The sequence below is a fragment of the Grampus griseus genome (assembly GCF_964374135.1).
Source record: "Grampus griseus genome assembly, chromosome: 19".
Taxonomy (NCBI): Eukaryota; Metazoa; Chordata; class Mammalia; order Artiodactyla; family Delphinidae; genus Grampus; species Grampus griseus.
Window position 1 is genome coordinate 8,929,542 of NC_139013.1, and position 21,355 is coordinate 8,950,896.

The 21,355-nt window shown below is 56.3% G+C and overlaps 2 protein-coding genes across 6 annotated transcripts in view; one reads left to right on the forward strand and one right to left on the reverse strand.

Moving 5' to 3' along the window:
- The window catches only part of FKRP (fukutin related protein), a 15,427-nt gene extending 11,400 nt beyond the window's left edge, over positions 1-4,027 (reverse strand). The window contains exons 1-4 of one of the 4 annotated variants that reach the window (XM_082676504.1): positions 3,224-3,240; positions 2,810-2,868; positions 2,347-2,408; positions 2,072-2,237 (exon numbers count right to left, since the gene is read on the reverse strand). The gene's annotated coding sequence lies outside the window, so the exon portion shown is untranslated. Of the gene's footprint in view, positions 1-2,071; positions 2,238-2,346; positions 2,409-2,809; positions 3,354-4,003 lie in introns of those variants that run through there. The other 3 variants (XR_014298150.1, XM_082676505.1, XM_082676506.1) reach the window with 3 other exon arrangements.
- Positions 3,664-21,355, forward strand: part of STRN4 (striatin 4) — a gene marked incomplete at its 5' end in the record, with an annotated part of 25,712 nt that continues 8,020 nt past the window's right edge. For both annotated transcript variants that reach the window (XM_082676500.1, XM_082676501.1), the window contains 8 exons: positions 3,664-3,945; positions 10,748-10,851; positions 11,351-11,424; positions 12,372-12,450; positions 14,282-14,479; positions 16,482-16,623; positions 20,175-20,334; positions 20,921-21,034. In XM_082676500.1, coding sequence (XP_082532626.1) covers positions 3,664-3,945; positions 10,748-10,851; positions 11,351-11,424; positions 12,372-12,450; positions 14,282-14,479; positions 16,482-16,623; positions 20,175-20,334; positions 20,921-21,034 — 1,153 coding nt within the window. The remainder of the gene's footprint in view (positions 3,946-10,747; positions 10,852-11,350; positions 11,425-12,371; positions 12,451-14,281; positions 14,480-16,481; positions 16,624-20,174; positions 20,335-20,920; positions 21,035-21,355) is intronic.

Sequence of the window (21,355 nt, forward strand, 5' to 3'; positions counted from 1 at the left end):
CTGTCTGCCCCACTAGACTGTGAGCCCCAGGAGGGTAGAGCCAGGACTGTCTCAATCACCACTGTGTTCCTCCCACACGACTGGGCACTGAAAATACACTTGGTGAAAAGATGATGACTGGGGGCAGGGGTTTTGTGTGTCTGTAAAGCCCACTCAGGTCCCCAGGGCCAAATTCTGCACTGTGGCCATGCACCTGGGGCCCTGCCCTGGTCTCCCTGTCTCCTCTCTCTCTCTCTCTCCCTCCAGAAACGCCCTCTCATCCCTCTTCACCCATCCCAGGCCTGCTTGCCCTTCTCTGACCCAACTCAGATGGCACTTAAGAGTCTGAGTTGCACTTTCGGAGTGACTTGTTATTCTTCAGAACCTTGGAACTGCCTTCTGGACCTGCGATCAATCCCTCCTTCCTTCCATCATTCCAGGTTGTGGAACTCCTACAACATACCACGCACTGTCCTAGGCCCTGGGGAAACAGCCGTGGACACACAACACACAGAGAAAGACAATACCACTGAGCTTAGGCAATTCACATTCCTGTGGGGGGGGGAGGAGCCATGGGGACCACAGAATCTTCGGGGTCTTAAAAATCTTAGAATTTTAGCGCTCAGGTACACAGAAACAGAGAAGAGACCTTTAGATGGTTTCAGAGTCTTCTAACAATTCTGAAGAGACCTTCCTCCTGCTTCGGCCTTGTCTCCTATGGTCTGTGCCCCACTCAGAGCCCAGAAGGATCCTGTTCAATCTTCAGTTAGATTCTGTCCTGCGTCTGCTCAAGCCTTCTGTGGCTCGAGACTCACTCAAAGGAAAAGCCAAAGTCTTCGCTGGGACCCACAAGGCTCCACGCGATCCCCCCACCCTCTCCCACTTGTCCGCTCAGCTGCAGCCACGTGGGCCACCAAACACCATTCTCCAAATACACCCAGGAGACCCCAGCTGTGGCACTGGCTGTCCCCTCTGCCTGGATGCTCTCCCCCAGGTAGCAGCTGCATGCCTTTTCCCCTGGCTTTCAGGTCTTTGCTCAAATATCACCTATCCAGTGATCCCTTCCTTTGGCCACCCTACTTAAAAATGCCTCTCCCTATCACCCACATACTTCCTATGTCCCATCCCTGGGCTACTCTCCTCCCCTAGTAGTTCTCACGTAGATTTTACTTATCTTGTCTCTTGTTTTGTCTGTTTTGTTCCCTGCTGTACACCCAGAACATGGCTCGGTACCTGGCACACAGCAGGTGCTCAATAAATGTGTGCGGAATGAATGACTGACTCCTGTTATTCAGACGGGGAACCTGCGGCGCAGAGAGAGGAAGGCCAAGGGAGCGGAACCCAGGTCTCCGCCCCCGGAACCTGGTTCTCAGCACGCGCTATCTGGCTGACTCTGGGCCAGGAGGTGCCCAAAAGGACAGAGGACAGAAGCCAGTTTCTCAGAGACCAGCAGGTATGACAGCCAGCTGAGGAGGTGAGGGAACCAGAGTAGAGAGAGAGAGGAATCACCTAGTACCCTGACAAGGTCAGTCTTGGCTTCCCCAGCTGTAAGGACTCAAAACTCCTTCACTGGGGCAAAGTGGATGAAACGATGGTTTTGAAGGATCATAATAATATCAACAATTCTAGCTGCTCTTGATGTGCCAGTTCCTGTTCTAAGCTTTTTACCGATCTTAACTTGTTTAATCTTCACATTATGATCACATTTAAAGATGAGGAAACTGAGGCACAGACAGGTGCAGTCACTTGCCCAAGGTCACACAGTTGGGAAGTGGTGGACCTGGGATTTGACCGGGAAGCTGGCTCCAGTGTTGTGATTTTAGCCAATAAACTCTGCTGTCTCTTTTGGGTCCACAAAGACAGTCCAACTTTCAACCCATCTTCAGTGAGATAACCCCTTTCCCTTGCCCTCACTTGACAGGTGCTTTCAAAGCTGAATATGAACATTAATTAATTAATTCAACTCATTAACTCAACAAACATATATTTATTGAGTGCCCTCTGTGTTCTGGGGACACGGGGTGAACCAGGCAGTGGTTGGGCAGGCCCTCCAGAGGTAGGAAGACAGACAAAATCCCTGCAAACAACTTACAGATAGAGCAGGAAACCATCAGGGAGCATGAGAGAGAAAAGGTGGTCAGGGGAGGAGAGGACAGTTAAGCTGAGACTCTGTCTCTCCATTGCCCACAAAACAAGGTAAGTGGATCCACATTCACTTCAGGCTAGACTTCACCTGGCCTGAGCCTCAGTTGCTGCATCTGTAGAATGGGAATGTGATGGATAGAGAAAATGAGTGATGTGTGGAAAAACCTTTGGGGACAAGGGCAGTTCCCACGTGAGTGCAGGTGACACTGAGGGGCTTCTTACCTCCTAGGTTGCAGGCTGAGGGAGCTCCAGGCGGGCAGTTCCAGCCCAGCTCAGCTGCACTGCTGAGGGAAGGAGAAACCAGAAAACCCCAAATCAGCCAATTTCACACAATAGAGCACAATTTCATTTTACCTAAAAAAGTGGCAACGAGAAGGTCAAGGAATTGTTTCTCTTGAAATCTCATAAGCTCAGGGACCACCTGAAGCATCTGTGAAGGGAAGGAGTGAAGGGAAGGATGTCATAGCAACCTATAACCATCCCTTCTTTCATAAATGTGTCCAGAAAGGTAAGGTTAGAAGTGACAGAAGGTGTTACCATGACAACCCCTTTCCTAGACACACTCCATCCTGAGAGACAATCCTAAAATGTCCTGTACCTTGGTGGGCCTGGTTCCTAGGGTCACTGGAAGGGGGACTGCCCCCATTACCATAGTAACCAGGACTTGGCTTTGCTTTTTTCTTACCTCCCTGGGGATGGTCCGGGCCTTGTAACCATAGCGACTACTCCTCAGCAGAGCATCTCCTCTAAATAAAAACACCTGGTTGGTTTGGTCCACAGACCTCCCACTGATGGGAAAGGGGGAGATGGATGGTTACCATGGTAATGCCAATTGGGTGGCTGGGCGGAGGGATTGGGAAAGAGATGTTTCCCTCAGCAGTGTCCTTGGGGCTGGGGTCCTTTCTACCTGAGTGCTAGGTGAGGTTGCCATAGTAACCAATGAGGGTAGGGGTATAAGGACCACCAGGGACTTGGGTTACCTTAGCAACCTCTTCCTGGTGCAGGGCCAGGACAGGTTTGGAGCTCCATAACCACAAAGGTGGAGGGGAGGGGAGGCTAAGGGTGTTCCCGACTGGGAAGAGTTACCATGACAACCGACCTGGGCCAGGAATCAGGATGGGGCCATTGCTGAAACCACCGTTGGTGGTCGCTCTGTCTCTGAAAGAGTGACAGTGATTGTCGAGGAGAATGGTGTTTGGGTATGGAGAGGACTAGAGTCTTTCTTTGGGGTGAAGCATGAGGAGGGGGGCAGAAAGCGGCCCCTCCTTAAGTCCCGCGCTTCCCAAAGGCAACCCTCGCGCCGGGCCTGGGTCGCATTTGCCCTCCTTCGGGCGCGCGCCCCGCCCCGCCCCGCCCCGCCCCGCCCCTTCCCCCCCACGCGCGCGCCTTCGGGGTCGACCCGGGTGGGCGAGGCGCGCGTCCGACTTCTTTCCCGTCACCGGCCCCCCCGGCCCCCACCAAGCGCGCGCGCGAGACTGTTGGCGCGGCCGCGCAGGCGCGCGAGGCACAGCGGGCGCGCGGGCCGGCCCCGGGGCCTCCATGATGGAGGAGCGAGCGGCCGCCGCGGTCGCCGCCGCCGCCTCCTCCTGCCGCCCGCTCGGCTCCGGCGCGGGCCCCGGCCCGACGGGGGCGGCCCCGGTTTCTGCCCCCGCCCCCGGTCCCGGCCCGGCTGCTAAGGGAGGCGGCGGTGGAGGGAGCCCCGGCCCCACGGCGGGACCGGAGCCCCTGAGCCTGCCCGGGATCCTACACTTTATCCAGCACGAGTGGGCGCGCTTCGAAGCGGAGAAGGCCCGCTGGGAGGCCGAGCGCGCCGAGTTGCAGGTGAGTACCGCCCCGGGACCCCCGACCCCCCGCCCGGCCCGGCCCGGCCCGGCCTCACCCGCCGCCGCCGCCGCCGCCATCTTGGAGCAATGGCCGCCGGGACGGCCGGGGGGGCGGGTAGGGGACCGCGACCGGCCCCGAGACGGAGTGAGGGGCCGTCCGAGGGGGATCCTAAGGGCACCCGGGCAGGTGGAGGCGGGAGGGGGGCCCAGGGCCGGGAGGGCCCGACCGCGGCCGCCGAGAGAAGGGGCGCAGGGGAGCAGAACTGGCTGTAAGTGGGAGTGGGAGTGAACGGACCGGCAGAAGGGTTCCTGAGAGAGTGGCCTCGGGGCCCCGAGGGGACCCCAAGAGAACTCAGCAAAGGGTGATGAGAGAGGATGAAGGAGTCTTGTATGCGAGTGAGCAAAAAGCTCCAAGGGTGCCGAGGGACTCCCACTCCGTCCCCGACCAGGTGCGCGTTGGAGGTGGAGCCCGCTGGGCCCCGGGTGGGAGAGAGGGGGAGTCGGGGGAACTTGGGATCCGTTGGGGGCGAGAGCGGGTCGGGGCGGGTAACCCGGGTGAGTCGGAAGAGGAAGTCAGGGAGCTCGGGACGGGTGTGTTTCGGAGCGTTTGGACAGGAGGGACTGAAAGACGGCTGTGTTGAGGACTCGGGGGATGAGAGCAAGGTGTCGGGGGGGCGTCCCCGATGAAGATGTGTGCCCTCCTCTCTGAGGAGGAAACTTTGGGGAGCCCTGGCAGGCGTGGCTTCGGAGGGCACGGGAGGGGGTCCCTGGGTCGGAAGCACGGACGGGGCCAGGACGTGCCCCAAGAACCTGTGTTGGAAGAGCCTGAGAGCCGAAACTCTTTGGGGGTGTGGAGGAGTGGGGACCCCCGCCCTGAGATGGGAAGTGTGTAGGAAGTCGGATGGAGAACCCCGAACTGGAGTGGGGGAGGGTCAAACATGTCCAGCTGTGGAGATGGGAGGCGGGATGGAGAATGTGAGGAGGAATCCGGGGGACCTGAGGGATGGCAGGGGGCGCATTTTGTAGAGCAGGAAGGCAGCCAGAGGAAGCATCTCAGAAGGATCCTGGGGGAAGGTGTTTGTGGAAGTTTCTGGGAAAGGACCCTATGGTTTGTCGAGTAGCTTGGGGGAGGGATGTGCCCTCGGATGATGATTGGAAGAGGCTGAGGCTGGACTGGGTTTTGTGACCTTGAGAAGTGTGGGTCGATTGGCAGAGTGTCATGAGCCTGGGTATCAAGAGTTGTGAGGATTTGAAGGGTCCCTGGGCTGGGGCGTTATTAGCAGAAGTCAGTACCTGCTTCTAGAAGCTCGTCTTTCCCCTTCCGATTTGCTATTTCCTATCTAGTTGAGGTGGGGACCCAAGTAAATACCCGCTTAGAATTTTGTCCTTAGGATGAATAAAGAGAGCATCCCGCAATTCTCCCACCCCAATAGGGATCTTAGCTGTGTGGTGGCAGAGGCTTGGGGTTGGGGTGGGAGAGAAATCCTTATGTAAGTACCCCTTGCTTTGGTGTCCCATGGTGTCCCATCTCTACTTACAGAACTCTTCCCCAGGGTACATCTTATTAGATCTTCTCAGTATCCCGTTATGGAGGCAGAGCCAATGGCATTGCCCTCACTTAGCAATCATGATAGCAGCTGCTGTTTGTTGAGCACATATTATGTGCCAGGCACTGTATTAGGCACTTCAGATACATGGTATCATTTAATCCTTGCAACATTCTGGGAGGGTAAGTGATATTATTCCTCCTCCACCACCACCCCCTTTTTTTTTTAATAATCAGAAGAGGAAATGGAGGCATTGAGAAGGTCAGTGATTTATCTAGGGTCACAGCCTGTGGGTGGCAGGGGTGGTCTGTGGGCTTTCAAGCCCATGTATTATACCTCTCTGACGCCCAGGACAGATGAGAAGCCTGTTCCAAGGAAACCCAGTGGCCTCCCCAGGATCATCCGGCGCTTGTAACAGACCAGTGTACCCTACAGCACTCACCACCCCGCTTCCTCATCTTTGAGACAAACAAAAGATGTGTCTGTTCCCGCATTTGGTGGTCCTTCTTGGCGTTTGAGAGGAAGTTGTGGATAGCACCCAGTTAGGCTCTCCTTTGTCTAGGCTCCAGCATTTCTTACTTTGTACCTTTATTTTCTTTTGTTCTGTTACAGTAGTAAAAATGCAAAGATCTCAGAAGCGTCAGAGTGTATAGACGTGAATACGCGCGTGTGCGCGCAAGTGAAAAGGGAAAGTCCCCCCCAACTGTTATTGCTATGAAAGTAATTCACCTCTGTGTGTAATACATGAGATCATACTACATGTATCATTCGGTGACTTTTTTATCCCACATACTCATGTGTCTTTGTGTTCCTTTCATATCAGCAGAGAGAGGTCTTATTATTTTTGAAAACTCCATTCCACCGGTGTCTGTACCGTAGCTCATTTAGTTTGAGCCCTTTTGCTGAACTTTTAGGTTGCTTCCCGTTTCTGCCTGTGGGAATTGGCTGCAGTGAATGTCCCTGTGTTCCCCTGTGAGTATACAGCAGAATAGATGGGTGGAATGGTAGAATAGATGTGTTTATAAAGGGGTGATTAGTTGTGCCAAGTTGCCCCACATTTACACTCCCAGCAGCAGCACCCCTTTTTATACACTTCTGCTCGAGCCCTTATCACTTAGGGAGGTGTGACTTCTCCTGTGAGATCCTTTAAGGCCTGGACTGCGTCAGATTTTTCTGATAAACTCTGAATACCTTTTCTCCAAGTAGCTGCGTGCAGCTGCTCCTGGCACAGCACCCACGTGCAGTCAGCATGTGGGGAGCGGCAGAAAAGGCAGCCTCTCGTGAGGTCCTGCCAGGAGGCGCCCGAAGATGGGAGCAAGGAGGTGGCATCGACGTGGTCTGATAGTAAGCAGGACTTTGCCAGGTAGGGGAGTTCCCAGAAGGAGGTGGTGTGGTTTCAGCCCTTCAGAAACTTCCAGGCTAATAGAGAAGGCTGGTTTGTGCAGGAGGTTACAGAGAACTGTACACACTGACGCAGTTGAGTCTTTGATTGCGTGGCTCTGCCCACGATCTCTGGTACTTCTGCAAAGGGGAGCAAGCTCTTTGAGGAAGAGAGGAACCTTGGGGGCGGGGCCTGAACTGGACATTCATATAGGAACAGCTGGTGGAGAAGGTATGGAGCTGGCCCGTCTCTACTGCCAGCCTCACAAAGGGCTCTGGTGGATCCATGGGGACTCAACCCTGCCAGGGGCCCCCAGACCCTGGGGAGGACGAGTGGAGTGCAGGAGATGCAGGGCCAGATGGGACTGAGCTGGGACGGGGAGCGGGCTGGGACAAAAAGGTTGGGGTACAGAGAGTCATCAGCGGCCCCTCGGAGGACTGAGATGCTCAGGCCCCTCCGGAAGCTTTTTCCATGCCGCCTGGGTGGAAAGGGAACAGCCGGAGGAGAGGCGGCGGCCCTGTCTCAGAGTGGCAGTGGGTGGATGTGGTGGGTAGAAAACTTCCAGATCCCAGCCTTACCTGCCAACAGATCAGACAGCCGCGGCTGCTGGTGTTTGCGGGGTGGGAGGGACTGGCCACCAGCACTTCCCCTCTCCGTGGTATTCCACCAACTCGGGACACTTCAGCCACATGTTTCTGGTTCTCTTTTTTACCTTCTTTGCCAGAGGAACTGGGAAGAGGCCCACAGAGCAAAGTGAGATTATTTTTGACCGCGGCACGTGGCATGCAGGATCTTAGTTCCCCGATCGATCAGGGATCAAACACGTGTCCCATGCAGTGGAAGCGCAGAGTCCTAATCACTGGACAGCCAGGGAAGTCCCCCAGAGTGAGATTCTTGCATCATCATTAGGAGAAGGGAAATCAGGGCTTGCTATGGGGCAAGGGGGGTGCGGGAGGCTGAGCCGGTGTGAGGTCTGACCCTGCTTTCTGCCCCTCGACTCCACTTTCTTCCCCCGCAGGTGAGGGCCACCTCCTTGTTAACTTAAATCCACTCGTTGCCCCCCTGCCTGATCCTAGTCTGGGCCCCTGTCATTTCTCCCTGGGATTCCTGGGATTGCTTCCTTCTGTGACTGGTCTCTCGGCCTTTAGCTTTGCCCTCCCCTCGCCCCCTGCAGCTATCATTTCTCCACATTCTAGCTTGCGGAATTACCTTTGTATGATGTAAATCTGATTATATCTCTTCTCTGCTTAAAAAACCCTTCCGTAGCTTCCCCTGTGCTCTTAGGATGAATTTCAGACTTGCTCACATGGTCTGCGATCCTTTGTCAGGCCTGCAGGCTTCTCTGATTTTCCTCACTAACCCTTTTACACATTCGGATGCAGGCATACTGGCCTTTGTAGAGTTCCTTAAGCCCACGTTGCCACCCTTATCTCTGGCCTCGGCCAGCTAGATGCTCCAGCCCCTGGCCGACTGCTAATCAGCCTTCAGGTCTTAGCTGAACTGTCACTTCTTCACTCCAGAAGTGGGTTGGGTGTCCCTCCCATAACCGCCTCTGCTCCCTCCCTGGGGTCCTAGTCATATCCTGTGTTAGTTGTGGCTGCTCTTGTCTGTCGCCTGAGCCAGACTGAGGGCTCTGCGGGGACAGGAGGCACTCGTCTTCTCCGTTCCTTCTCCAGCACCTCACATAGAACCTGGCCCGTCACAGGCGGTCACCAGTGTCAGATACTGAATGCGTGTGGGCTCAGCAGGCCGCACAGGCACTGGGAAACAGAAGCTCATGGACGGAAGCCCAGAAGGGTGAGGGTACAGGGAGGCCGTGACCCCGGACTTGTATTTGGTGATCGACCTTTTCTTCTCTACCGCTCCCCCACCTTCTAACAACTCATGGACAGAGTAGACCTCAGGGTGACTGAGAAGGTATACAAAGGACAGAAATTCAACCTTCCAAGACATTGATCACGTATGAGTCCGCCTGTCTGGCCTTAGGTGTTTATGTACATATATGTTGATTTAAAGGGTAAAAAGAAAAAAAGTATTGGGGGGAGTCCCTTTCTCTCAATGGACAGGTGAGGTTTCTTTTCCATAGCGTACCTGTGACGTGTATTTATTTGTTCGTTGTTTTTCCCACATCCTCCTCTAAAATATAAACCTCACATTGTTCAGTGCTGTATCCTCTGTCCACAACTGTATCTGATACGTAGTTGGGACTCAATAAACATTTGTGGAGTGAGTAAATGAATGAATGATACTTTTGTCATACACTAGTATACATATATGCCTGTTTATTTCTTCAAAAGGCAGTCTACCATTGCAGTTATGCCTGTGGGGTAAATTCCTTAGAAGTGGAACTGCTAGGACGAAAGGCATGTGCATTTAACACGTTTGTGGATATAGCCAGATTGCCCGCCCGGAAGGGTTTGTCAGTTCATGGCGCCACCAGTGGTGTCTGAGTGTGCCTGTTTCCCTGGCCGCCGGCGCACATTTGGTTCTCTACTAACCTGTGGGAGAGACCTGGTCCCTGGAGCAGGACGGGTGATAGGAGGCCTGTGGGCACAGGGCTGTGCTGTGCTCCAAGTGCTGGGGGCAGATAGGTCAGGGTCCTTTGAGCCCCAAGGCGAGGAAGAGGCGTGTTCATGGGCGTCTGAGAGGCCGCCAACAATGGACAGTCCTTGAACGCGAGGCTTTGGGAACGTTCACCGCCTGGAAAAGGTGTCTGGGGCGACTGGGGGCTTCTGGGGGAGCTGCTGAAGTTCTTCAATAAGCATTTGATGAGTGAGGATTGGCTTCAGGAAGATGCAGCTGCCTGTGGGGCAGGAGGCCTGTAAGCCACAGCCAGCTCTGCCCGATGGGCCTTAGGTCTCAGAGGGATCCTAGCTCTCTCAAAGAACTGGGCCCATTTCAAGACTCCAGAAGAACAGGCAGGGAGAATAAAAATAATAAGAGGTAGGGGCTGGCATTTGTTAGCCTTTCTTCTGTGCCAGGCTTTGGACTGAGAAGAACTTAACACCTGAGGGGAAACAGAGCCTCAGAGAGGGCCAGTGACCTGCCTAAGATCATGCAGCGAGTAAGTGGCCGAGCCAAGCCTGGAGCTCAGGCGGTCCTAGCCTGGAACAGAGGAGCCTTGGGGAGAAGCCAGGGAGGAGCCCTGCGCTCAGGGCTTTGGCACTGGGCTTCCGGAACCTGGTCAGGGGCCAAGATCCCGCCTCGAAGGCCGTTGACCCAGTGTCTCCAAAAGACCTGTTGACAGACCAGAGCAGACTGGGGCAGCCCATGCCAGCAGCCAGTGTGAAGTGGTTGGCAGGGGCCCTGGGTCGTGGCTGTGGCACGTCTCCCTCACCCTGGGCAGACTCCAGTGGAAAGGTTGGTCCCCACCGTGGGGGTCGGGTGGGGAAGCTTTCGCGCTGCAGCGGGAGCTGAGCCGAGCCGCCCACTCTTGTCCCTAAACGCCAGAAGTAGCTTCCCACGCCTCCCAGAGACAGATGCTCTGGTAGGAGTAGTGGCACACCACCTCCACCAGCAACCTTAGGGACAGCACCTGCCTGAGTGGAGAGAGGAGGCGCCCAGGGCAGTTAATACCTCCCTGGCCCACCTCTTCCCCAGAGGTGGGGACCAAGTTAGGCCCAGGCTGTCCCTATTTAATTTCAGGGGTCAAGGGCTTCTCTTCAGTTGTTTCATTGCGGGTGACATGGAGACAGATCCAGCCGCCCTTTCACTGCTCCATGGAACCCTGGCTCAGGGTCTTCACGCTTGAAGAAGTGGCTGCTGTGTGTTGCTGTGGGGGCAGGGCTGGAGCTGATTGTCCCTGAGTGAGTGACACATGTCAGTGAGCCTGAGCCCTGCTGCCTTCCTGTCTCCCTCTCTCCCCACCGCAGGCTCAGGTGGCCTTCCTCCAGGGAGAAAGGAAGGGGCAAGAGAATCTCAAGACAGACCTGGTGCGGCGGATCAAGATGTTAGAATATGCACTGAAGCAGGAAAGGTGAGCCTAGCTGTCCCCCGTCCTGCCTTCAGGGATCAAGCCTTTGGGGTCAAGCGTTCTCTTCCCCATCACCCAGTCCTGCATGGTTCCAGGAGAGGGCGACAGAACAGGAAATAGTGGGTGGGATTCGGGGTAAACAACTGATAACAGTATTCATAATGGTGGTGGCGGCCCGCTGCATGCCAAACACCATATATTCATTGTCTCATTTATCCCTTCCAGTGGCCTAATGGGTACAGGTGAGGCTTCCGGAGGGTGAGGACTTCTTCAAGGACTCTGGAGCTGGGATAGCAACCCAGTTTGCCTGACTCCAAAGAGTGGGCTCTTCACAGTGCCATCCGTGATGCCTCCTCCGCCCGGGCTGCTTCATAATCGGGCAGCTCAGCTTCAGAGGGAGGAGAGCTGATTAGAGAGGATCTGGGATCTGGGATTCCTGAGGTGGGGGCTGGCCCTGTCTACTGTTCCGCGTCTCTCACTGGTTATTCGCTTGATCTTTTAGGGCCAAATATCATAAATTGAAATTCGGGACAGACCTGAACCAGGGGGAGAAGAAACCAGAACTGTCGGAACAAGGTACCCACCCCCGATCCTCCCCTCTTGCCCCCTCCCAACAAAACCGAATGTGACAGAGGAAAGCTGAAATGGGCCATGTCTCTCTTACCGTGCTCCACAGAAAGCAGGCTCGGCCGGGGTGGGGAGGGGTTGGGTCTCAGTGTCCCTCCCCCGTAGGCTGCTCTGCCAGGTCCTGTGCTGGGCGCTCGGGGGAGTGGGGACGGGGGTGAAGAAGGCTGGGAGTCTTGCCTGCTGTCCCTGTGTGAGGTAGACAGACACACAAGGCCCGACCATCTGCGCTCCTGGAAGGAGGCATCAGTTCATCGTCAGGGAAGTAGGGAAGGCACTCCAGGTAGAGGGAGGAGTGTAGTGGAGCACGGAGACCTGAAAGAGTGGTGTGTTCACGGGGTCGGGGCCTTCGAGGCCAGGCTGACAGTGATCATTGTTCTTCATGTCAGACTCCTCCGACCAGAGTGTGAGTTCCACCAGGGCAGGGGTTTTTGTCGACTGATGTAGTCCAGGCACCTAGCCGGGCACATAGTAGATGCCCGATAAATATTTGATGAATAAAACAAACATTGTCTCACTTAATCCTCACAACAATCCCAAGAGGTAGGTGCTGAGATTATTAACTTCGTTTCTCAGAAGAGGAAACTGAGGCTCAGGTAAACTAACCTGCTCAAGGCCACGCAGCCGGGAAGCGGCAGAGCCAGGCTGGGGCGCGGTCGAGTCTGCCCGTTCACTCAGAACTGAGCCCATTTCCCGTGTGGGAAAATAACATAAGCAGAGTCTGAGGATAGTCTGGGAATGGTTGGGGAAGTGACCCAGAGACTAGAGAGGAGGAGCACAGGGGCAGAGGGAGGCTTCAGACGCTCTCAGGAAGGGGCTCCAAGGACGATGGAGGAGGTGATGGGTGTGTGGTGGTGCCCTGACCAAGACAGCCCACCTCCCTTCTCTCCACCCTCCAGTCTCCAATGGCCCGGTGGAGTCGGTCACCCTGGAGAACAGCCCGCTGGTGTGGAAAGAGGGGCGGCAGCTTCTCCGACAGTGAGTGTGTGGAGGGCAGGGTGGAGGCTGGGGGGCGAGAACACATGTTTGGCTTGGGAGATAAGCCCGAAGACTCCACAGTCCTTCCTGTCCCCCTGGGGACCCTGAGCTGTCAGGATCCCTGCTGGCCACAGCTGTCACCCCGTTGGGGAGAGCAAGGGAAGACTCCCTGCAGGAGGCACGTGTGGAAAGCGACCCCAAGTGCCTCTGTGCCTTGGGTAATGTTTTTATTAAAGAGGTGTGTGTGTTTTAGAAAACTAGGGAAACATAGGGAAACAGACAGAAAAGGATAAAAATCACTCATAATTCCACCACCCAAGGAATTTCATGCCCCTGTAAACATTTTGGCACATATGCTTTCTCTTCCGTGGATATGTATTTGTGCCTGTGTGTGTGTGTGTGTGTGTGTGTGTGTGTGTTTTATAAAAGCCGGGGCTCCCCCTTCGCAGTGTTTCATAATGCATTGCGTTTGCTAAGCGTTGTGAACATCTTCCCACTAAGTTACTTACGTTGCATCATTTCAAGACCTATATAGTAGTCTGTCACGTGGATAATCATGACTTCCTGTGGCCAGTCTCTTCTTGTGTATTTCGTTGAAGGTGTTTTTTTCAGTAGACAGTGTGACAAACACCAGGAAGTTATTTGTCCATATCCTTGATTTCCTTAAGCTGAATATCTGGGAGTGCAATTGCTAGCTTAAAGGGTGTGCAAACAGTGACAACAGAAAGATCATCACAGGCGACGCTTGCCAGGGACCTGTTATGAGCCTGACACCGCGCTAAACGCTTTGCACCCAAGGATTCCTCACATAAACCCCCGTGTAGTGTAACTGCTAGCATTCCCCTCATTTTCACAGATGAAAAAACCAAGAGGCAGAGACGGTATCTGTTTATGGAAGGTCACAGCTAATCAGCAGAGGGTCTGAGGTGTGATCTCGGGCAGCCTGTCCCCAGAGCCCAACTCCTTCCGCACCACACTTTCCTGCCCCTCCACTGGTGGGGAGGGGAAGCGTTGGACACACACAGGCACCCGAGATGAGATAGCAGGCCAGACAGCAGGCTGAGGCAGGCGCTGTCTGATGTTCCCAAAGGGACAGGGTCAGGCTCAACAGAAGAGGCTCTGGAGGCGCCTCCTGAGGACCAGCATGGGACTCTTTGTCTCCAGTCTTTTGAAGCCACAGATATTTTCAGCTTTTAGACCAGTCCCAGCTGGCTTCAGTTCTCGTAATTGCAGAAGTAATAAATGCTCATTCATAGAAGTGAGTAGAGTAAATGCCAGAAGTTCCTATTAATATCCCCAATCTCGCTCTCCAGAGGTCACTGCTCTTAAGTTTAGTGTGTCTCTCTCTAGGCCTAGCGAGGGGCGTGATGAAATGTGTGTGTGTGTGTGGTCTATACTTATATGCACATTCTTTTTTTCCCACAAACACTTGAATTGTAAGGAACACCTAACTTACAGTTTTTGTTGCACTGTTCATCATGGCCTCTTTCCTTGGCACTCTGCTCTGTTTATCTTGTGCATAGTGTCCCAGCAGTCATTTGCTCCCACAGTCCTCAGCAGCGGACGTGTAGTTTGGCCCCTGCGTTTTGGTTCACCCATATGTGCAGTGTCTCCGCGAGCATCTGTGACAGCACAGTGCCCGTGTACAAAGGCTTCCACTGGAAATAGTCTCAAAGGGGAAATGGTAAGGTCAGGGGTATGCTTCTTTGAAATTTTGATGTGTAGTCTGAAGTTGCTCCTCCAAAAAGCCTGGCCTAATTTGCATCGGCCCCCCGCAGCGTATGAAGAAGCCACAAGGTGCCTGACCCGCCCTGGTTCTGCCTGCCCGCAGGTACCTGGAAGAGGTGGGCTACACCGACACCATCCTGGACATGCGGTCCAAGCGCGTGCGCTCTTTACTGGGCCGCTCGTTGGAGCTCAACGGGGCCATGGAGCCCAGCGAAGGGGGCCCCAGGGCCACGCCGGGCCCCGGGGGACTCAGCGGCGGCGAGTCGCTGCTGGTGAAACAGATCGAGGAGCAGATCAAGAGGTGAGCCCTTGGGTCTGGCGGGTGCATCCCTGTGTGCCTTCTGCATCCTGAGGAAGTCCGCCATGCTCTGGGGGCCGCTTCCTTCCTGGAGTGTATCGTGGGCTCCTCTGTCCCTTCCTTGTGTGGTGTCCAGGCTCTGTCTTGGGTTCCCCTGGGTTCCCCTCCCCTGGCGTTGCCTTGCTGCTGTTGTGCATCACAGCTCCCGCTGGCCCGGCCCCGCCGAGGCTCAGGCCTGTGTGCTCCCCAGGAAACACCGAGCCCCTGCTGAAGGCAGCCCCTGGGCCGCATGCCAGGACCGGGGGGTGAGGGGGGCACAACATGCGGTCTCCGCCCCCAGGGAGCTCTCATTCGTTCATTCTCTCATCAGTAATTGTAATTTGTCAAAATAAATAACTTAATGGGTGGTGAAGTGAGGTGCTATGTAAAAGGCAGTGAGAAAGAGTGATGGGAGAAGTAGTACTGCTTCGGATGGGGTGACATTTGGGAAGAGAACTGCGTGGAGTGGAGACTAAGCCACCCAAGCAGCTGGAATGAGAATGTTCTAGGCAGAGGGAACAGCAAGTGTAAAGGTTCCGGGATGGGAAGGGCCTGGAACGTTCGGGAGCAGCCACAGAGGCTGGTGTGGCTGCAGTGGCGTGAGCACGTGGGGGCTGTGGTCTGCGGTGCGCTGAGATCTCAGGAGTCAGATCAGAAGGAGCTTGGAGGCTGGGGTTGTGGGAAGCCAGTGGTTTCGAGCAGGGGTGTGACATCATCTGATATACTTGGTCTGCTTGGAGACGGAGAGGCTGACGGAGGGTCGGGCTGGGAGCCGGGAGGCCGGGTAGGAGATTCCTGCAGATGTCCAGGTAAGAAATGATGGACATCAGTAGTGGAGGGGTGAGAAGGGGTCCGCTTCTCGGTGGGTTTTTAGGCTGAGCCGACACTATTTAAAGGACTGCCTGTGGGGGGAGAGGAAAAGAAATTAGGGGTGACTGAAGGGTGTGGTCTGAGAGCTGGGAGCAGTGCTGACCCAGATGGAGGAGACAAAGGGTGGGAGGGCTTCAAGGGGGCCGTTCAGGACGAGTGGAGTTTGAGGTGCCTGTTTGACCCCCAGCACGAGGGGTGGGGGCGCTTGACTCCTAAACGTACCTCCAGTTCACCAGCACACGGGTGGGTTTGGAAGCCACGGGACTCGGCGGTCACTGAGGCAGAGGGTGTCGATGGTGCCGAGAGGAGGTCCGAGGACCGAGCCCTGGGGGCGGTCCAGCAGAGGAGGCCAGGCCGAGGCAGCTAGTGAGCGGGAGGAGAGCCTGGGCGCAGCGTCCCGGAGGAGTGGCAGCCATCCACCCGGGCAGTTGACAAGAACTCTCTGGGGCATCAGTCCAGTGGCAGAAAAGGAGGCTGTTGGCATTTATCTGAACTTCAAATTCTACCCTCCTTTCTGCCCTGGAGTCAGGTTTGGAAAATAACCTCCTTCACTAAAACTTGTCATCCCGACGGAGCCGTTAAACAGCGGGCCGGGGTGGACAGGGGAGCGCCGTCTGTCAGTGGGGAGAGTGCAGGCTGTGAGGGGCCCGAGTGGCCGTGGAGTGGCCGGTTCCTCTTTCTTGCTGGGTCTGTCCCCGCCACTCACCTGCTCTGTGCTCGCCGTTGGAGTGGCCGTGGGAACGGGAGCTGCTGAGTCAGTGGCGCTTGGTTGTCCAGCTCTCCTTCTGACTCAGCATATGCCAGGGCCGTGCCGTCAGGGTTGGGGGCTAGTCTGGGACTCAGGGAGGGTCAGAGCTCAGTGCGGGGTTGGGCCTGGTCTGTGGTCCCAGTGAGGGTTCCAGCTGGGGTGTGTCAGGCAGAGGCTGGGCTTGAAGCCCTGCGTGTGATCAGAGTCAAGGTTCCTCTGGGGTCAGGGTGGGCTTGGCACTCCTGAGAGCCGGGTCCAGACTCTGGCCCCCGAGCCTTGGCGCTCTCCCATCTGAGCTTTGTCGCCTGGCAAGACTAATGCCCCCTCTGCCCCCCCTGTCGTGGGCAGGAATGCGGCCGGCAAAGACGGCAAAGAGCGCTTGGGTGGCTCAGTGCTGGAGCAGATTCCCTTCCTGCAGAGCTGCGAGGATGAGGACAGCGATGAGGACGATGAGCTGGACAGCGTGCAGCACAAGAAGCAGCGCGTGAAGGTGAGCACGGGAGCTCAAGGGGTGCCCCTCCCCCTTTCTGCAAGGGGGCCCTTGCTGTGTGTGCAGAGCAGAGCGCCTCTGTGAGTGCTCTGGGGCTGCCTCTGAGGACTGGTCTGTGTCCTGATCATGTCGCTTCCCTGGGTCCCCATCTCCTGTCCCGCCGTGCCATTGCCTCAGGTACCTTGGGAGGTGCCTAGGTCTGTTCTATCAGGGCCGGCCCCTTCTCCACCTGCACTTCCGTCATTCTCTCCATCCTCCTTCCTTGGGCTCAGATGTTCCCGAGAGGCCTTTCCTGAGTCTCCAGGTTAGGCCAGCTCTGAGACGCCCTCTCTTCTATGCTCTCCTTCTGGCCAGCCTGGCCACAGTCGGACTTAGAAATGTTTTGGTGTGACTCTGCCTCTGTCTCCTGCAGTAGATTGTGCGCTCCACAAGGCAGGGACTGTGCGAGTCTTTTACTGTTCCCTCCCCAGCACCCTGAGGGAATGTGGCCAGGCCCAGGGCTCAGCCTGGAGCCAGGTCGGGGGACTCCAGGGGGGACTTCATAGGATGTGAGTGTCCAGTCTGCTGTTGGTGGCAGGACCGAGGCCCAGGGACACTGCCCGCAAGGTAGAGTCCACGTCTCAGCTTGGCCTGGAGATACAGCTCCCACCGCATTTCCCCCCACTCCTTAACTGCCAGAGCCCCATGCTCCCGCCATCCTGACGGTGCCGTCCTTACACGGGGCCGGCTCTCATCTGTCCAGTAGACATCCATGTGGGCCTCCACGGGCCAAGCTCTGTGCTGGCCGTGAGAACATGGAGACGCCGAGGTCCGGTCCCGGCGTGGAGGAGCTTGGGGCCAGTGCGGGCTTCTAGGTAGTCACAGGCAGAGGGACGTGCCACAGTGGATGCAGGGACACGTGCCCAGGAAGGGGAGCCTGTGAGAGACGGCCTCAGGGGCTTGCCTTGACCCGGCCTTCCCACCCGAGCTCTAGCCCTCCCTCCTCAGACTCACCTCAGACACCCCCCTCCTCCAGGAATCCTTGTCTGACTCGCCCTTGCTCCCCTTCCCCCCACAGGGTCAGGAGGCTCTTGTGGGCTCCCCCGTCCTGACCGGGACCATTCTGGGTCCTCCCTGTCTGGTGTCAGGTCTGTTCTGGCCTCAGCTCTATGTCCAGTGTCCCCGGCGTGGCTCAGCGCAGGGTCCCGCGCAGGTCAGGCACTCAGTGAACGCACTGAGGGGGATGGAATGCACAGAGCCGGCACACTGGTACTGGGGTTGCAGGAGAAGCAGGGTGTCAGTGAGTCCGGGGTCTCTAAGCTTCTCCCCTGGTCCAGAACGCCTGGTCCCTCCTGCCCCCTGTTGGGATTTTCACTCCTTTTGCAGGTCTCGCCTCAGCCTCCTCTGGGAAACCTTCCCACTCCTCTCCGCTCCTCCCATCAGAAATGATCGCGTATTCCCTTCAGCCTTTGCGTCAGTCACCGCATCTGTCCCACATGCCCTGTCAGGTGGCTCATTATGTAGGGGTCCCATGCTTCCCCAAGCCCTCTGTCTCCACACAGCAGACCTTCAGTGACCAGACCCTGATTCAGAAGACCTGTCCGTGACTCCCAGAGTGGCCGTGGCCTGGCTCTGTAACTGTGGGCACATGATTCTCTTTGTCTTGGCTTCAGTCTCAGGGACTAATAGTCCCTGTCGGGCTTCCCTGGTGGCGCAGTGGTTGAGAGTCCGCCTGCCGATGCAGGGGACACGGGTTTGTGCCCCGGTCCGGGAGGATCCCACATGCCGCGGAGCGGCTGGGCCCGTGAGCCATGGCCGCTGAGCCTGCGCGTCCGGAGCCTGTGCTCCGCAACGGGAGAGGCCACAACAGTGAGAGGCCCGCGTACGGCAAAAAAAAAAAAAAAAAAAAAAATTAGTACCTGTCTCTGGTTTGTGGAATTAGTTAAAATGAGTTCATGCGTACAAAGCCCTTGGCTGCATGGTGGCTGCCATGCCAGGTGCTCGGCGGCAGCAGTATTAGCAGTGCTTGGCAGGGCCCTGGCACTAACAGTCCCAGGCAGTGATGGCAGGATGTAACTGCATAGGGCCCTTCTCGTGGACTGACCCCTGCCATTATCTCTCTGGGCAGGCTGTCTGAACCTTGACCCTGGGTCTTCTCCCAGGACGGAAGAGGAAGGCACTCACGTCCCATCCCCCTCCTCCCACACAGGCCAGAGGCTGGCCCTCCACGATGCCTGAGCCTGAGCATAGCTGCTCCAAATTCATACCCTCCAGACCCAGCTCAGGATGCTGAGCCTCTGCGAGGAGGGGCATCAGCCTTGCCCTCGAGGAATTCACAGTCTGACTGAGGCTGGGCCCAGGCAGGGAACACTTAGGAGGGAGAAGCCTTCCTGGAAGAGGTGGTGTTTGGAACCAGTGGTCTCCGAAGCACTTAAAGCAGAACTCGGATTCAAAACTGTATTTGAAAATTCTGAAACTCCCTTAAGCCATTTAAGTGCAGCCTTTGAAGTGCCAAGTACACAGCTCCCGGCTGGCACCTTATGTGAAACACGGTGATGCTTACGCCACAAGAGGGTAAAGAATCATACGCAAGATGCCACTTCGTGAGGCTGCATCTCGGAGTTGTCCGTGTGGGGAGACAGGTGTGGTGCTGCTCCTAAGTTCACAAGCCTAGGGTTTGGTCCAAGCTTGTGAATTGAGGAGAACAGGATGATTTGGTTCTTGCTCCTGGTTAAGACCGACTGTGGGAAATAGCAAACTCAGTGTTCACTCGCCCAGCATTCTGTTTCTCAAAATGGAGGAATTGGGGTGTTTTCTCTCATTCTAAAAGTAGCTCCTGCTTGTTATGTAAGAAAACAAAAATTCAGCCAGTGTAGAGAATTATAAGGAAGACTTGGAGAACCTCAGGTAACCTCGCACCCCAGAGCCGTCTTAGTGTATAAGGAATGGCTTGGAGCTGGTGACCTGGGCAAGGGGCCTCACTCTGCTCGGTCTCAGTTTTCCTTATCTGTAATATGGGGATAGTAATTACAATAGTAATTATTCATGGGGCTGTGAAATCATGTATGTGAAGCTTATTCAGTGCACTGAGTAACCCAGAGAGGCTGGCCCAGTAAGTGTTCATTATTATTACTATTGTACCCGTGGATCTGTTCTCACTTTGATTGAGCGCCTCCTTCCACTCACACCCATAGAAACACATATATCTTCCCTCGCCCCCGAAACAGGCTGTCATATTATCCGACGTTTTTTCATGAGAAGTACTGTGCTGGGGGGCGGGGCATGGGGGAGCAGGAACAGCCTGAGTGAAGGCCAGGAGGGGGGCCCTGTGCGGGGATCACTGCTGGAGGCAGCAGGAGCGGAAGGGGTCTCCAGAGCCAGGCTGGGGGAGCAGCTCCTCCAGTGAGGAGCAGCCCTGAATGCTCCCAGCAGGGGGAGCACGGCATCAAAGTGTGGGGCTGGGGCGGACCCTGCGGGCCGAGGCCAGGAGCCTTGGTTTCTCTGTTCCTGGAGACTGGGTGGGCTTGGGCCCATGCAGGAGCCCCTGACCCCTGGTTGTCTCCATGTCCCAGCTGCCATCCAAGGCCCTGGTTCCTGAAATGGAGGACGAAGATGAGGAAGATGACTCAGAGGATGCCATCAACGAATTTGATTTCCTGGGCTCAGGAGAGGACGGAGAGGGCTCTCCAGACCCCCGGCGATGCCCCGGAGAGGGGACCCACCATGAACTGGGTGAGTTGGGGGTTTTCTGGCCCACCTTCCTCACTGCGGGCACACACAGCCGCCTGCAGCTGCTTCCTGCCCCAGGGTCTCCACCGGACGGATACACTTCCTGAGAGGAGGGTGGCCAAGGAGAGCGGGAGGCCTGCACCACGATGGCCAGGCCTTCACTCCTTCCCTGGAAAACCCCTGTGGGGACACAGGCAGGCCCGGCTCTTCCTGCAGCAGGGCCTCCAGTCCTCCACTCGAGCAGCCAGTTGTTGGCGGACCTCGGAGGGGGCGGGGTGGACAGGATGCAGACCCGGAGTGGAGAAGGCAGACGGGGCAGTGCAGCTGCTGCTTCCTGTCCTGTGACTCCCGGCTGCGCGGCCCTCGGGGGTCATGTAGGATGGCTGGGGACTGAGGCCCCAGCAAGGGTAGCCCATTGAGGGTCCCATCTCAGTCTGTCTCCTCTGCCTGTCCGCCATCCCCACCTGGAGCCCAGGGCTTTCCGGCCTCCCCACAGCTGCAGGAGAGCTCTCGGTGGTGGGGAACGCATCGCCTGCACGTGGCTGAGTGAACCAGTCAGTAACTCCTGCCCTGTGCCTTGTCCCTGCAGAAACCCGGCGGGTCAAACTCCAGGGAATTTTGGCCGACCTTCGGGATGTGGATGGGCTGCCACCCAAAGTGACCGGCCCACCTCCCGGCACACCCCAGCCCCGGCCCCACGAAGGTAAGAGGCCCCTCCACCCTGGCCTAGTCCTGAGGGCCCACGGCAGAGGGAGGCTGCAGAGCTAAGCCCAGGGCTTCTGTGTCCTCAGGGTCGAGGCCCAGCCTCTGGTCTGCAGCCTCCCTGTCCCAAAAGTTCGTCTGTCTGTCTCTGTCTCCCTCTCTTTTTGTCTGTCCTGCCCTGTCTGTCTGTCTCTCCCTGTCTCTTTCTTTCCAGCTGTGATTCTTGATCTTGTCCTCTCCCTGTCTCTCTTTCTCACTCCTTATCTCTCTCTCTGCCTCTCTCTGTCTTTCTCTCTTTCTCCTTGCCCCTCTCTGCACCCTC